The sequence below is a fragment of the Chenopodium album genome, chromosome 22 (genome assembly GCF_948465745.1).
Source record: "Chenopodium album chromosome 22, dcCheAlbu1.1, whole genome shotgun sequence".
Taxonomy (NCBI): domain Eukaryota; kingdom Viridiplantae; phylum Streptophyta; class Magnoliopsida; order Caryophyllales; family Amaranthaceae; genus Chenopodium; species Chenopodium album.
This window is the reverse complement of record NC_137855.1, coordinates 40,253,230-40,268,979: the sequence shown is the minus strand read 5'-3', so window position 1 is coordinate 40,268,979 and position 15,750 is coordinate 40,253,230. Positions and strand designations below refer to the sequence as shown.

General features: G+C 34.8%; 3 protein-coding genes and 1 long non-coding RNA gene across 4 annotated transcripts; 3 read left to right on the top strand and 1 right to left on the bottom strand.

Annotated features, from left to right (window-relative positions):
• The first annotated feature begins 1,049 nt into the window (after nucleotides 1-1,049).
• Nucleotides 1,050-5,664, top strand: LOC145604828 (large ribosomal subunit protein uL30z-like). Its single transcript, XM_081660796.1, has 6 exons — nucleotides 1,050-1,179; nucleotides 1,299-1,491; nucleotides 3,660-3,754; nucleotides 3,868-4,005; nucleotides 5,106-5,208; nucleotides 5,323-5,664. The coding sequence occupies exons 2-6, from the start codon at nucleotides 1,306-1,308 to the stop codon at nucleotides 5,536-5,538; spliced, it is 738 nt and encodes a 245-aa protein (XP_081516922.1). The 5' UTR covers nucleotides 1,050-1,179; nucleotides 1,299-1,305; the 3' UTR covers nucleotides 5,539-5,664.
• Nucleotides 5,665-6,533: 869 nt separating this feature from the next.
• On the top strand, nucleotides 6,534-6,890 carry LOC145604454 (uncharacterized). The gene has a single exon (XM_081660343.1). The coding sequence runs from the start codon at nucleotides 6,534-6,536 to the stop codon at nucleotides 6,888-6,890; it is 357 nt and encodes a 118-aa protein (XP_081516469.1).
• Nucleotides 6,891-6,892: 2 nt separating this feature from the next.
• On the top strand, nucleotides 6,893-12,424 carry LOC145604574 (uncharacterized). Its single transcript, XR_014104942.1, has 3 exons — nucleotides 6,893-6,910; nucleotides 9,168-9,283; nucleotides 12,302-12,424. It is a non-coding gene; the product is annotated as an uncharacterized LOC145604574 (long non-coding RNA).
• LOC145604573 (aquaporin NIP6-1-like) lies at nucleotides 9,712-13,376 on the bottom strand. Its single transcript, XM_081660460.1, has 5 exons — nucleotides 13,073-13,376; nucleotides 12,643-12,867; nucleotides 12,346-12,540; nucleotides 11,576-11,637; nucleotides 9,712-10,136 (listed from the first exon to the last, which is right to left on the bottom strand). Exons 1-5 carry the CDS (start codon nucleotides 13,307-13,309, stop codon nucleotides 9,932-9,934), a joined length of 924 nt encoding a protein of 307 aa, XP_081516586.1. The 5' UTR covers nucleotides 13,310-13,376; the 3' UTR covers nucleotides 9,712-9,931.
• Nucleotides 13,377-15,750: the final 2,374 nt, after the last annotated feature.

Below are 15,750 nucleotides of genomic sequence, written 5' to 3'. Positions count from 1 at the left end.
AGTCAACTTCTATCAAGCTTTGACCAAGACGAGTCTTAAGCTGGCTCGACGTTAATTGCTCGTGAACACCCCCAAATACCAAGTTGAAATGTTGGATACATGGGCTTCGTGCTTATAATGGGTTATGAAACAATGGATAAGGTTGTGTACATATTCAATTTTGTCAGTGTATTGTCTAAGAGATTATTTATATGCACTCGGAGTTGCAAGGTCAATCCAAGAATATTAGGTTAAATTACTCCACTAACATGTGTGTTATATGTCAATTATAATGGAACAAAGGAACATAGTAGAGTAAGATCATGTTCTATTCACCTTATAGTTTTAATCATTAAAAATAAATAATTTCACATATAAATATAATAGTTTTGTTGTTTTTACTTGTTCATTTATAGCATTTATGAAGATATAAATCTTATAGTCAATATCTTTATTCATAATAAGGGCATCCACAATTATGGTTGTATAAAAGGACCTGTTAGCAATTTCTAAATAATTTCTAGCTATATGGTAGCCATTGTGAAGCTACAATAGCTAAGCCAAAATACATAGCTCTATAGAGTTATGTAATTTTCAGTCTTTTCACTCCACCCAATGCTATTATATTTATTAGTTAAATATATTTATGTTTTTTTTTTAGTTTTTATTTTTTTATTTTATTATGATAGCATTTTCTTTAGATAATTCAAATAAGATTCAACACATTTATATTTTTGTTATGTATAAATCACAAAAGATCATCAAACATTTTGAGTATAAAAGTCAATATAAGGCCATATTCTCTCAACTTATTTTTACTGACCTAAAATTATTTTTTACTGATTCTCTATTATATTTGTTCTTTTATGTTATTAAAATATGTCGATTAAATTTATTTTTATTGAGCTAAAATTATTTTCACATAAGTTACTTTTTTATTTCCACTAAATTAAAATAGAAAATTAAAGAATTATTAAAATAAATTTTAATTAGAAAGACTTAAGCTAATTTCAGTAATAATTAATTTAAAGTTGATAAAATTAATTTCAGAAAACGTGGAGAGAACCTTGCCAACATAAATGACCTAAAGCCCTAAACTCTGTAAACCCTTTAGAAACCTCAGCTCTCAGCCTCCTTCACTCAGCTCTTCTACCAAATTCAGAGCTTCGAATTGCTCTTCAAATCTTGTTCCAATTCTAGGTCAAATTTCATTTCCCTTTTTATTTTCTTACCTTCACATCTTCCTGTTTAAACGATTTTTCGTGCGAATTAATGGTACAATTGATTGAATGAATATGTTTTTTTTGAGAAATTTGCAGAATAAAAATGGCGGAAAAAGAGGAGCAGGCATTGAATTACATAGAAGAGACGGTGTTGAAGAAGAGGAAGCATAGTGAGGATTGGGCGATTAGAAGGAGGCAACAATTGTTGGAAAGACAATGGAAAATCAAACAAGACAAGAAGCTTGCTTTTAAGAAACCTGAGGATTTTATCAAGGAGTACAGAAGTAAAGTAATCTTCTTTCCTTCACTCTTAAATTTCGGATTTTTTAGACAGAATTTTGAGTTTTGCTTGGAATTGTAATGTTGGGTTCAATTTTTTTTGGTTATGATTTTGATGGGTATACTTTGATTGGGTTTTTTGTGTATGATAATTTTGTAATAGATGTGATTGGTTAATGTGAAAGTCAGAATTACAATGTTGGATTTGTTTTATTGTGGGATTTTAGGGTTTTCTTCATAGTATGCAAGTAGGATTTGTGGGTGTGATTTGTTATAATGTTTGATGTTATGGTAGGGTGAACAAGAGTTGTAGAAATTAACATGAAATTGCTTCTTTTGGTTTTTGGGATGAACAAGCTTAGAAGATACTACTAGTTTAATAGTTATTATTTTTGTCCGGTGACTTGTAGAGTTTGTAATTTAGTTTACAATTTTAGGAGCATTTTTATTGTGGGCTTTTAGAGTTAATGTGATGATGTTATGATGGAGTTATTGAATTTTATTTCGGAGTTGCATCCTTTGGCTTGAGGTAGCATATTAGCGAAGAATTATACATGGGATAAATTGGTGTTGAAGATAGTTCCTTAGGTATATTTTTCTAGGGAGAGTTTTATAGATAGTAGATTTGTCTTTCAGGGAGTGGGTTAATCAGGAGCGGCCTTTTGTCTTGCTATGACATCCCAGCTAGTTATCTACTTATATTGATCCTTTTTGTAGTGTGCCCTTGTGTGATATGCTCTATGTAACTTTGATTATTATGTTTAGTGTCGAGCCTTAGAATGTGAGGTCATTGAGTATATGATGCACCTTTTGAAAGAGAGAGTTATGATCACGGTGTCTATCTTGCTCATGAGTCATGACATGTAGAAATATATAGGTTTCTGTTGAGCCTAGTAGCCTTCTAATGACAACAATGCTGCCTATGCTGGTTCTATCCTTCTTGTTGAAATTAGCCAAATTGGTATTAGACTGAAAAGTAAAAAAAAAAAGAGGTTTAGCTTGGTTGGTATTTTCTTGGAAGAAGATTTTAAATTTTTAACATTTATCCCCTGTTGGACTTCTAATCTGAACAATTGCATAATGGTATTTTTTGCTAGTTTACTTTAGGCTTTTTAGCTAGTTCTGTTGAAAGTGGTGAGCAAGGAGCTGACACAGGAAGTAGGAATGAAGGAGCTGACACAGGAAGTAGGAATGCTGTATGGGCTGGGATAGAAAAGGTTTTAGCTTGTCTGGTTTAAGAAATATTTCACTGCTGCTGCCGATTTCCTATGAGTTTTAATTATTGACGAGACAAGGGTTCTGCTTGTACAGAATGGAAAATTCATTTGCCATAAGAGAGTTATTTAATTTGGATCTCTTATCCTTTTCAGAAAATATTGGTGTAAGTTGCTGTAAATTATCACTAGATAGTAGTTCATTATACTTGGGCAGATGTGGCACAGGATGAACCTAAGATTTACATTTGTCCCATCATCCGTAGTAGGTCACGGGTACAATTTTCTTCCCCACCTCTGCGGCTCCGCCCCACTACCCACCAAACATAATTCGATCCCTGCCTCATTGGAGTAGGTCTTTTGTAGTTTTGTTATACCTGCTCGATCAACATTCACATCCCTTGTTATAAAATCAAAATCTTTAGTATATCTTACAATATTTTTATGGGCCTCTGGTCAGATAATTACTCTTTGGGATCCCTTTCTTCTTATGATTGTTTGTGTGGATCTTGTATTTGTTGATTCTTGAGCTGTCCTAACACCGTTGGAGATAGGGTTTTGTGAATATGGGTTTAGGGATTTTTCTCAGCTTGGATGGTAGCCATAGTACATGATAGTTTTAACTGTATCAGGTATGACAAAAAAAAAAAAATTCATTTGTGGTTGTCTGGTAAAATTTTCTGTATCACAGTAGTTTGAAAGTATAATACAGGTGTTTTATGTCTGCAATTATCATTTTGTCACATGTATCAGCAATCTATACTTATAATTCTGCCTTCTCGGCAAATTTTTTTCTATTTTGCTCTTTTGAGTTGCATACATGGTTTTCTGAATTGTTGAGCTACATTCTCTATATGATTAGGGCTTTTTTTTTTATTTTTTTTAATTTTATTCACTATTATGTATCATTGTATCACTGTTTACTTGCTACTTATTTTTTATTTTATCTGATTTTCCATTTTAGCAAATGGATTTGGTCAAGATGAAGCAGAGAGTTAAGAGGCGGAAGATTTCCACTGCATCATCATCAAAGCTTCTCTTTGTCATCCGAATTCAGGGGTGAGCTGAGACTTGAGAGCTTGTATATTTGTTTTTTAGGCTTGAATGCAAATTTACCTTTATTGTTACCATTGACACTACCTTCTCATTAAATGTGATTTATTATTTTTCAGTAATGCACCTGTTCATCCACAAATTCAGAAAATTTTGAGGTCATTTGGATTGAAGAAAATATACAGTGGTGTTTTCTTAAAAGCAACTGAAGGGACTCTAGCAATGCTGAACAAGGTGGAGCCATATGTAACTTATGGGTAAGGATATAACCTTATTGTGTGCTGGTTGTATAGAACTATAGACTATGGCTAATTATATACTTTATTTGATGCTCTTTTGAATTCATCTATTGTCATAATTCTCATCAAGTCTTGGAATATCAATAAACATTATGTGGTCGTTCCTGCTGCACGTTTTGTCTACTACAGAAGTACAAAGTGATGAGTCCTTTTGCCTATGTTGATTTTGTATATCTTCTTGAAGTACTGCTTGGTTCTCTATCTTTAGTTTCTTTTGAAAAGAGAAAGTTATACTTTGTATTAGGGCGTGTTGGTTGAGTGTAAAATGTTTTCCATGAAAACGAATTATCCATTTCCCATAATAATTTTTGTTTGGTTTGTAAACAATTTTCCTTTATAAAGGAAGGGAAATTATATTGTCCTCCCTCCTTCCTATCTCCCTTATACTCTCCTCCCACATATCCTCTCCCTTACTTTGCCATTTCCCTTCTCCATAACTTTTCTTGCATAGAACCAAAGAAAGGAAGACCTAATGTTGCAATTGTATTTTCCATGTAAAATTGTTTTACATTAAATATATTTTATGTCAAACCAAATTGAGCCTTAGTCGTTCATTCTTTTGCTTGGATGCTTTAACCTGTGGGGATGGGAGCTAGCCAGCTAGGAGAAGCTAACATGCGAGTATCCTACAGTCCACCTCATGTATGACTGGCTTTTCTGAATTGTCTAAGCAGTTAGCAGTCTGTGGGGTACTAGCCACATAAATTTTTTATTGCTTCTTAGCTTTGTTTTGTCAGTCAGTTTTCTGACCTCTTGTTTTGTATGATTCGGTTTGTACTTTGGTGTGTGCTCTTAGATGATTGTTTTGTGCTGTAAATGTAATACAATGACAAGTATTCATTGATCAAGTTTTCAATTTAGGATTATTACAGTTTTTGTTTGGTGGCATTTCTATTTTTATTCTGTCCATTCATCAAAATTTTCAAATAAGTTTAAAAATCAGTGCTTGATAAAACACTTTAATGCATATAAAGTCATTAGGTTCTAACGAAGGATATTAGCATATCTTGTTGTTTGTTATATTTCTCTCTCATTAGAGCTGTCCTAACTAACTGTAGGTATCCAAATCTTAAAAATGTGAGGGACCTCATCTTTAAGAAGGGTCTAGCAAAGGTGGAGAAGGAGAGGGTTCCTCTAACAGACAATAATGTCATCGAGCAGGTATGATAATCTAGAAATTGCTACAGTTACTAATTTCTGATGAGCTGCCATTAAAGTTCTTCATTCTAAAGCATTTATAGCAAGACATGATGACTGTGAATTGTTTCTGTCCAGGCATTGGGGCAGCATGGTATTTTATGTCTTGAGGATATGGTCCACGAAATTCATTCTGTTGGCCGACACTTTAAGGAGGTAACTCGTTTCCTATGGCCCTTCTCCCTTGCCAAGCCACAAGATGGATTCTCAGGCAAGAAAAATCTATTCAAGAATGGTGGAGACTCTGGAAATCGCGAGGAAAATATAAACGAGCTGATTGCTAAGATGACTTAGGGCTTGCATAAATATTCATAGGTGCATTATGTATCTGAGAATGCTTATAATAGCAAGCATATGTAGACTGTATTCTATAGTGGACAACTTTTTTCAAGTGGTATCCAATGGTTGCAATTTTGCTTATACGTTCATTCATGCCTCCGGCTTTTGGTGTTCGTAACTTTTTGGTTTTCATCTTATAACTTTATAAGTGATGATTGGAAACAAGCCAAGATGAGCAAGGTGTTTGGGATAAATCGACAACTTGGCAACTATGGTTGCCCTATTTCAGTATTTCTTTTCTTTCAACCAAAATTTTATAGTTTGATTCTAATACATTAACAAACGTTCAATAATCGTTGTTCTATACTTCGTATAATAAATTGGTGTTCAAGCAAAATACTTGGCATCTAATATTTGAACAAAACACAATAAATAAAAAAAAAAAGAGACGAGGCAACGGAGTGTTAATAGAACAAAAGGTGAACAAAAGGTTTCTTTGCTTCATAAGGTCATGTTTAAGAGGAGGTCGAGATTGTCTAAATCAACAATTGTTCATGTTTTCAATTTTTCAATGATAATAACAAAGTCTCGTTGGTATTTTTGGATTTCATATTGGTATAATTACTATACCAATATAAGGTCTAAATATGCATCATGAGGTATAAATGTATCAAACGTAAAATTTCGGGGTCACTAATAAAAAACTTAAAGAGCTGGAGTCTTCGTTAAGAATGTTCATAATGTTGTTTATGGGAGGTGCAATTTGTGAAAATGGGTCGGTCTCAATAGAGTCAGGTCAGGTCTTTTTCAAATACGAGTCATGTTAAACAATTCTACCCATATAATGGTTTAAGTCAAAATTTAAATCGAATTGTTATCACATCGGGTGATCAAATCGAATCAGGTCAGTTTTTGACACCTTTCCACGCCTCGTCGTGGTCATAAACGCTGCTAGTTTGACATATTGCAACTCCCTACTCAATCCACATCCAGTGCCAAACACCACAACAATGGAGGAAGGGCAAGACTCATGGACATCAGCAGACAAGCTATACCACATCATCTTCTGCTTCACCCTCACACTCCTCTTCTCTCTCCTCATCTCTCTCACTCATTCCTCCTTCCTCCGAAGACGCTCTCTCTTCTTCGCCGCTTCTCTCTCTCTCCTCGCGGGCGCCGCCAAAGAAGCCGCCGATCACCTCGGCTTCTTCCGCTCCTCCGGCGCCTCCGCCAAAGACGCCGTCGCTGACGTCATCGGCGTCGTCATTGCTTGCTTCCTGCTTTCTCTCTCCAAATTCTTCAAGCGGAAGTCCAAAATTGATGATGATAATGATGATGATCCGATTGCCGGTGTTGCGCTTGTTTGAATCGAGTTTCAATTTCTCAGGTTATTGTTGTTTTCTCTCTCGATTATTCTGAGAATTTTCGCTGAATTTTGTGTTGATTAGGTCAATTAGAATTTCGATTGTAGTCTACATTGTTAGTTTATAAGGTTTATTGTGAAATTGAGCAATGTTGCTATTTGTTTCATGAATTTTGTGTTGATGAGTTGCATTATAGCCTAAATCAGTGTTATGAATACAATAACAAATGCAATCACAGTGATAGATAATTTGTGTAGAGAATTGTCTTGAAATCAGACTGTTTATGAAGATTTGTGGCACGATGTTACATTTTCTACTGCTTATGTTAGCATATGTTGCATTCGTAATATGGAATATGTGTTGATGAAATGCATTTTTAGATCAATGTTATGAATTTGAGTAAGAAATGTGCTCAATGTGATAGGCTTATATGTCTTATAATCGTATTGTTCAGTGTTCATGAACAAGTATTGCTCGATGTCGCATGTAATAGTGCCTGTGCAATTTATGTCATAGCATATTGCATTTGTAATATCACTTGTATATGTTGATAAGGTGCATTAGAGGTCAATGTTATGAGTTTAAATTGTTATCACGGTGATAGGCATATTGAGTAGAGAATTAATTTTAAATCACATTTATGAAGGTTTATTGCCCGATATGTGTTTTGCATTATGTGTATCCAGTTTAGGTTGTTATAACATATTGCACCTATGTACGATGATGTATGTTGAACTTTTTGCTTGATTGAAATGCTATTACATTGTCCTAAGTTGGTACTTTGTAATAAAGAATGGATTGGTTCCATGTGAGTTAGAATGAGCTGAATCTATGTTTTATTTGTTGTTTGAGAATACTCTGTATGATATTGGAGAAATTACGCGTATACTCAGGTGTACAGGTGAAACAGTAGAGTAGACTCACTGGTCTACTGTTTCTAAATTGTTCTTTAAATGTTAAAAGAATGTAACATTTTAGAAATTTAGTTTGACAATTATGACGGGTTGCTGAAGTCTTTTTGATGGTGCCTAATTTCTAACTTTTTCCATTCTGTGAAGGGGTTGGAATATAGAGGTAAAAATGGATACTGGTGAAGATTAAATTTTGTAAGTTCTGAACTATTTTTTAGACAACTGTAGCTGTTGCCAAGATAACTCAGATGATGGCAAGACCTCAAGAAGCAAAATCTGCCACCCCAATCAGCTAGTATGTACTGTTAAGTGGCCAAGTGGGAAAGGTTATGATTCAAACTATTACTGATATAGACTATTGGAGAAAAAACAAAAAGAAGATAGTCAAGCATTCACCCACTAGATGAATTAGGGGGAGAAAGAGGGTATGAGAAGAGGTAGTGAGGGGAGGAGGGTAGAGGACACATACTTCTCCTGGAAATGTATGAATTCATGGTGAGAAGAGGAGGTAATAGTGAAGAACTGGGCTTGAGTTTTTCTTCCTAAGTATCCTAACTGTTATGTTGTAAGAAGAAGGAAGATTGAGCCCTCCAATTTCTTCCCCTTTCCCTTTCCCTTCTGATTTCATATCAGATGATTGAAAATTGATCCCTTACTCTCTTAGGCCTCGCCTTTCCATTCTCTTCTTAGTCTTAACCCATAGTTGTCTTAACAGAAAATGAGAAAAGTGTATAATACGGGAATATCCTGAACAGCAAAGTGTAGGTGTGTGTTACAACTTAAGATAGCTGGCGGTTTCATATGCTTGTCACTGTTGCTAATATGTGCCTATTGCTGTGATAATCTTTTGTTATCGATTCTTGGCTCTTAGTTGTGTCTCATCCAATTTTTGCAAACAAGCATTTATGTGTAGTTGTTCAGCAAAACAATTTAGCAAGCTTAACTATTGGCATATCCTTGAGATACTTTATCAATTATTGAAATGGGTGCTTTTAGAAGGCTGGTTTAAAGTATGACCTACTGCTCAAACCAGTAATGCAACCAAGTGTTTAGCTTATTCAATTGTATTTTGCATATTTCTGAATCACAAACACAGTGGTTTTTAAGCACTTTTAGTGATCTCCTTTTTTAAAGGGTGGTAAATATCCGTATGATGACAGGAAAATTTACTTTTGAGTGGTTTTATTCAATTTTTCTCGTTCATTCTCTATTGCTACTGTTTGACAGACTTCTTTGAGTTGTAATTTTCTTTCATCGTTGTCACTGTAGGAACTGGTACTTTCTAGTTTCTACTAGTGGTTTATTTTGATTAACACTTGTACTTTCTGCTAGTGGTGTCTCTAATTGTTTGATCGACATTCATGGTCAGGTACTGTGGATGGAAGTTACGTAACCGGTATGGATGTCAATACTCAATACAATGACTTTTGGTCTGCTGAAGAGGTGCAATTGGCCACCATCTTTTAAGATTTTCCCATCATGCAGGTTAGTTTGAACTATTTCTTATTTTCACTTGTTTTGTAAACCATCAAATGTTGCTTTTAGGATATTTACTTGCCTTTTAGGAGTAGTGCCTTTGTTATTTTATTTTTACTTCCCTTTTTATGTGTGTGTGTGTGTGTGAGTGTGTGTGTGATGTGTGTTTTATTAAATTTCTATTGGGTCCTTGTTCTTTGTAGTTAGTTGTATAGAAAGTATTTTCTTTTTTCCTCCCTGTATTTTTGTTTTAGGGATGGGTTAGTTGGTTAATGCATTGTTATATATCCTTTGGGATGGGGTCGACACGGATGCATCATTCTTGTGTGGATGTTTTGAAGGGGGTCATGGTTGATATTGGCTTGTGTCAATCTTTAATCCTATAATTAATAGCTGACATTGTAAGAGAAATGATGTGGTGTGATAAGGATCAGTCGTGCATAAGAGAGGTGTTCATTGCTTGACAGTCATTAATGATATTGACATTGCACCAAGAAAAATGTATAACTTCCAATGAACTGTAGAAAACTCAACCCTCAGTTTTCACATAGGTCACATTCTTTTGCGATTGACATCACACCATTTACAATGAACACATGAACTAGATACTAGTTGTCATTTTGCTCACAGAAAGCGCCATCATTCATTCTGAATGATTCACCTTCTGAAGCTTGCTGCTGCTGAGGGCTGCTTGAGGGCATCTTCATCTTCCTCTGGCAGCTTGATGGCAGAATAGACACCTGCCCCGCAGAGTGCCCCAAGAAATGGGGCGGTTAAGTAGATCCATATCCCTTTATAGTTATTTGCAGCTATGGCTGGCCCCAATGTCCTCACTGGGTTCATTGATCCTCCTGTAGTAGGCCTGTGGAAGAAAGAGAAATAGAATTTCATAATTTGCAGTGCTATGCTACGGCCATGGGGATTCATTAATGGGACGGGGAATATTGTGGTACAGTAATATTGTGTTTGCATGACATGTATTGTTTTGAGTCAACCCATACTAAACATAAACTTCCCTTTTAACAATGGAATCCTAATTTTATGACAGATGATCTTGGGTAATGGCGCATTAGTGACGCACTGAGATGGTTTCATCATGAAACGCATAAGCTACTCTGTGAATGAATGTAAATGATTGAATCTGACGATGGAAATAAACTTTTTTGTCTCGTTCTCTCCTTAATTAAACACTTAAAGTCTTAAATAGCCTGGATTCCTCTTTTGAGTGAGTGGTTTTGTTCCCTTCTTGAAACTTTCCCATTTTTAATCCCAGAGAATAACTCGTCAAATATGGATATAATACCTTTTTCTCTTAGGTCTGTCACAACACGTATTATGTCTTACTCCCTCCGTCCCCTTTTGATAGTCCCTTATGGGCAAATTTTAGTCCCAAAATGTTCACCCCATTTGCTTTTTCCAACAACCATTAATATTAATTTTTTACCAAAATTCCCTCGAATTTACAATAATATTTGTTCAAATTTAAATTTCCTATATAAATTTTGTTGTCCCATGTACTTTTATTACTTTTTCTCTCTACTTTTTTGCATACCCAATGTTAATTTACTTTTTCAATGTACTTTTACTATTCTTATTTGTGTTTATTAATTCCCTTGAAAAGTGTTCATAAGGGACTATCAAAAGGGGACGGAGGGAGTATTTTTCTTTAAGTTGTTTCTTGATGTGATGTAAGCAATATAAGTTGGGAACTCATTCTGAGACTAAAGTCTGTTTTTTCAAACCGAAAACAAAAATAATAGAAGTAAGATTAAAGTTTATTACTTTATGTCTGTATATATTCTGGTTTATGTATGTTAATCATGTCCATTTTCTGAATCATGTATTTTTGGACTATTGCGTTTAATCAAATAACATAGACATATTATGAATGTCTTTTTTTGTCTTGGTTAATGATTTGACACTATTAGAAATTAGCAGTTTTCATTTGTCAATATCATAGAGCTATCACAAGTATTATAATCTTCTCAACCATATTTTAAGACTTTCATTAAACCTTAAAAGTGCGTGTCAATTTCAAATTAAGCAGTTTTTGTTATCTCAAGTATTTTAATGCTTTTATCTTTCTTCTTACTTCCTACATACAAAGTATTATTCAATATAAAACACGAGCTTAAAAAATTATACTTAACCCTTTCTTGATGTGGAAATCTGACTTATTAGTTTGTTCAATTATTTCTTGCTAAATATGCTACAACATTCTGAATTTGACCACCCGATGGGTGGATCATGAGTAAATTTCTAGAATTGGATTATGATTTAGAGAAATTGAGACGGACTTACCCAGCTATAAGTATGTTGAGCATGACAGTTGCCCCCACTGCAATTCCAGCCAGTTCTCCCACCTGCAGAACATTGCAAATGTTTTTTCAGTTTTTCTTAGTTCCTTCATGTTAATAGATTCCTTATTTCACTTTGTCTTTCTTCATAAAATAGTGTAGTGTGAGAAAAGGACCTTGTAGTCGTTGTAGACACCCAACATTAATTATAAATAATTAGATATATTTAAAATATAATAGTCTGTGTTTACTTGCTGCAGTGGTGGGTAATTTTTAATTGCTAAGTAGAATCCACCAAACACTAATGCTAGTCTCTAGTAGGCTGTGCATATTAAGTCCTATCCATGTACTACGCCTTTTGCTCCAAACAAATTTATTTATTTATTTTTTTTTGTTAATATTTTTTTTTTTTTTTTTTTTTTTTTTTTTTTGTAGTTTTGAATTTGAGGATTGAAGTGCAAAGTTATATGACTTTCTTGAAACTATTATATCATGGTAATTTTGTTATTTTCTTATTAACGGTGCAAATCCTCACCAAAGTCAAGAATTTCTATTTAGTATCTTGGAGCTTGGATTTTTCTGATGTGAGATTCTATGCATTTACTTTTTTGGATTTGAATAGTTCTGAAGAATTATCTCTCTTCTTTTTAAATTGCAATGAATATTTAAATATCAGAAGTGAAAGCTTGATTAAAAGGACACATTCTTAAAGAAGTATATTTTTTTGTAGAGGCATTAAAAAATATGGGGTAAAAAGAAAATTTTGATGCTTACAGCTCTTGTGTCGGTGGCTACTGCAGTGACGACAAACATGAGATTGAAGGCGATGATGAACTCTAATGCAAAAGCCTGGCCATAATTCACTGAAGGGACAGTTACACCTCCACCCATGATAGGGTGGAAAATCGCTTTGAGAATAAATGCAGCGCATAGAGATGCTAACATTTGTGCTCCTATGTATATTGGAACCTACATATTTAGATAAAGAAAAACGTATCTGTGTTAAGTATTTGTAAATCCTATCAGTGTATTAATAAAGATAGTTTGAAGATCATGGTTTTGGTTTCTTACTTGAGTCCATGGAAAATGTCTCAGTGCCGCAAAGGCGATGGTGACTGATGGATTCAGATGGGCACCGGAAATATGGCCTGTAGAAAGAATGATGATCATGACTGCAAGGCCACTGGAGGCAGCAAGGCCGATTAGCGTCTCTGATCCATCCGTCTTCTGATTCACAATAGCAGTAGCTGCCCCCGCACAGATTAGTATAAGGGTACCGACGAACTCTGCCACCACCTGATTTGATTGGGCAATTATCAGTCAGATGCAAAGACAAACAAGTTCAGTCAGATGAAGGTTCTTTCTGTTTTCTTGTCCTTTTATTTAATTACTAGTATATACAAAGTATAATTTTTGATTGTTTGATGTACGACAATGGAATTTTTTTTTTAATAACATAATTTCCCTGAATTTCGGAATACTGATCAAGTTAGAAATTTACCTTCTTTGTTAGAGGAACAGGGGGAGGGGGCATTGTAATGCTGCAGGTCACAGCAGGCAAGCCACCCTCCTCATCAGGCCAAGTATCAACAGTGAAACAATTGGACCTCCTACTGAGAAGCGACTTCTTTTTAGGCCTATCGACAGAAAAGCCTCCGAAGAGGGGAGCCCCAGGAGTACCTGGGGTTGCCGGTGTCGAAGGCATAGAAGGAGGATCCTCGGAATCCATTTTTTCCATAATGGCAGAGCTAAGCTAAGGTTTGTGAGTACTTGTTTACTGGCTAATGTTTATCCAAACTTCAGTATAGCTGTATTTATATAGTATTTACTGTGCAAGGTTGACTTAGGAGGGGGAATCTCTAGACTAGGAAAAGAGAGAAAAGAAGTTAGTGGATGAAATGGAAGGAGCCAAAAGAAAGTTGGCTTTCATTTGGTGCAATGTACAAAATGGTGGTGGGACATTATAGGCCTGTTTTTCCTGCTTGAGATTTCTTTATAAAGGAGCTTTAAGCGTTGGAGAGATTAATCATGATGTTTGTTGCCACTTAAAAATTCCCAATGTGTATGATTGCCCCCCCTATAATTATGGAGAAGACCACTCGTTTCGCTCGATTAGTTGTCACTGTAACACTGTCAGATCGAGTTTTGGGTTTGGAATTTGTCATAAAGAAATAAGAAAGGCGGGTCGTCTTCCTAAAAAACAAAGCAGGAAGGTGGAAGAGGCAGTCGAAAGGTCAAGATTCTGATTGTTGTTTCTCCCTAGTTACCCTCAGCGTTTTTGTGTCTGTTTCTCCCAATATAAAGTATGCATAACTAATATGAAATCGGTCTCACACTCTCACCACAACATCATTCTCACATTTAATACATCTAGTTTTAGGGTAGTCTTATTTTCCTTTGTTGAGGAGTAACTTTTAATACTCTTCCAACCTGTATTTATAGTTACATATACTTAATTTAGGGTGTCTGGAAGAACTTATCGCATCTCTTACAATAGAAACTAATGCGAGTAAGTCTTTTGTGCATCATATCTAATACAGTATGTATCAACTACCAAGTAAGTTTGAGCAAGGTTGCGAGAGTTATTTATGCCATGGCAGTATGGCACCATCCTGTAATTATTGAGGAAAAAACTACATATATTAATATATAGACTATATGTGTAGTGATTTAGGAGTGAATACTTAGGTGATAAGCAACTATTAGCAACTGAGAAAAAATGAATTTAATAGGAAAAAGAAAAGAAAAGACAAAAGGTGAGAAAAAACATGAAGTGGGTAGGTGAGTGGGTTTGTGGAGCTCAAATGAATACGAGCCTTAAGTGTTTGATAAATCCTACTTTTAGGCCGAGTTCAATTTCAATAGTGTAATGTAATTACTTTCTCTTTTATCTTTTTTTCTACTGTTATTAATCATACAATGATGTTAGTATAGCATGATGGCCATATTTCATCCTTCCAACTTGTTGGTGAAGCTATAATTACTTTTGATTTGATTTGTAAAATCATAAAATGACACTAACCATTGAAATAAAAGTTACCTGTAAATTGGTTAAAGTTACTCTAAAACGGGTTAATGTTACCTCAAATTGACCGTTTCACAATAACTTTAATATGAGCTGGTCTTACATAATGCTTTTTACTTTGATACGGTATAAAGCAAATAAATTACATTGTCAATTTTCACACATCCTTATTAAGATATAGAATTATACTACAGTATAATTTATGTAATAATGTGATCTGGGTATAGTTGTGGTGCTTGGGAAATGAAGATACTTGTAGAAGATCTCTTTACGTCACATGGTATGAGCTTCTGGGCTTCCACCATTATATTAAACTAATATGCAAATAATATAAATGTCTGAGGAATCATTGACTTTAAATAACTAAATTATTCACTTTTCGTGTAAGTGCTGATACAGTTCATCCCTGTGTAGAGAATTTGATTTTTTTTTTTTTAATTCCTTTTTCTTTTTGGTAGGTAAGATGAAGGGGTCTACCGGGCTAGTTTGTATGTTGTGGTAAGTAAACCAAAGCATTAGAGCCCATGATGAAAGGGTCCTTGGCTCCTTGCAACTAAAGGAGATCATTGAGTCTGTCGAGTACTCGAGTACACTTACATGGCATTCGGACGCCCCATGAACTGATAATATTTCCTGCAATAAACTGTAATTTCAAGGGATATTAGCATTTCCCATGCTCCAACTATAGGAAACCCTACTTATTTGCCAAGGTGATGCACTGATGCTAGTGTAATGTTGCTTATTCTCATCAATCATTCTTACGGAGTACTAAATTTGTTATGCTATCCGTTTATATCAGATTCTTTCTTCCTTCCCACTTATCTTCACTGTATGTATCTTAGATACTGTCTACAGAGTACAAACTAAATTATGTTTTTGTTTCGCAAAGATAGTAGGTTTGACAGGTAGTCTTCAAATGTAACAAGTTTCCATTTTCATGGGAGGAAGTTTTTAGGAACGTTGATGAGTTTATGTCTAAGCAATCGCCACAACGAACTCAAATTTAACTAATGACTGTAATTTGCTGCTGGTGCTGACATTGACCTATATCAATTCCATGGTTTTACAGGGCTTAACATTGAAGGATTGGCCTAGTCCTTTCTCATTGTGAATGATACCTCTAGGTGAAGAGACGGAAAAAGTTTAAGCAAAGA

What these genes read in the sequence shown, in the direction of transcription:
- LOC145604454 (XM_081660343.1), top strand. Translation starts at nt 6,534, where the DNA reads ATGGAGGAAGGGCAAGACTCATGGACATCAGCAGACAAGCTATACCAC.
- LOC145604573 (XM_081660460.1), bottom strand. Translation starts at nt 13,309, where the DNA reads ATGGAAAAAATGGATTCCGAGGATCCTCCTTCTATGCCTTCGACACCG. An exon ending in GACATTTTCCATGGACTCAA is followed by an intron (nt 12,541 to 12,642) that starts GTAAGAAACCAA and finishes CTAAATATGTAG; the next exon opens with GTTCCAATATACATAGGAGC. An exon ending in CTCAACATACTTATAGCTGG is followed by an intron (nt 10,137 to 11,575) that starts GTAAGTCCGTCT and finishes TTTCTTCCACAG; the next exon opens with GCCTACTACAGGAGGATCAA.
- LOC145604828 (XM_081660796.1), top strand. Translation starts at nt 1,306, where the DNA reads ATGGCGGAAAAAGAGGAGCAGGCATTGAATTACATAGAAGAGACGGTG. An exon ending in TTTGTCATCCGAATTCAGGG is followed by an intron (nt 3,755 to 3,867) that starts GTGAGCTGAGAC and finishes ATTATTTTTCAG; the next exon opens with TAATGCACCTGTTCATCCAC. An exon ending in ACAATAATGTCATCGAGCAG is followed by an intron (nt 5,209 to 5,322) that starts GTATGATAATCT and finishes GTTTCTGTCCAG; the next exon opens with GCATTGGGGCAGCATGGTAT.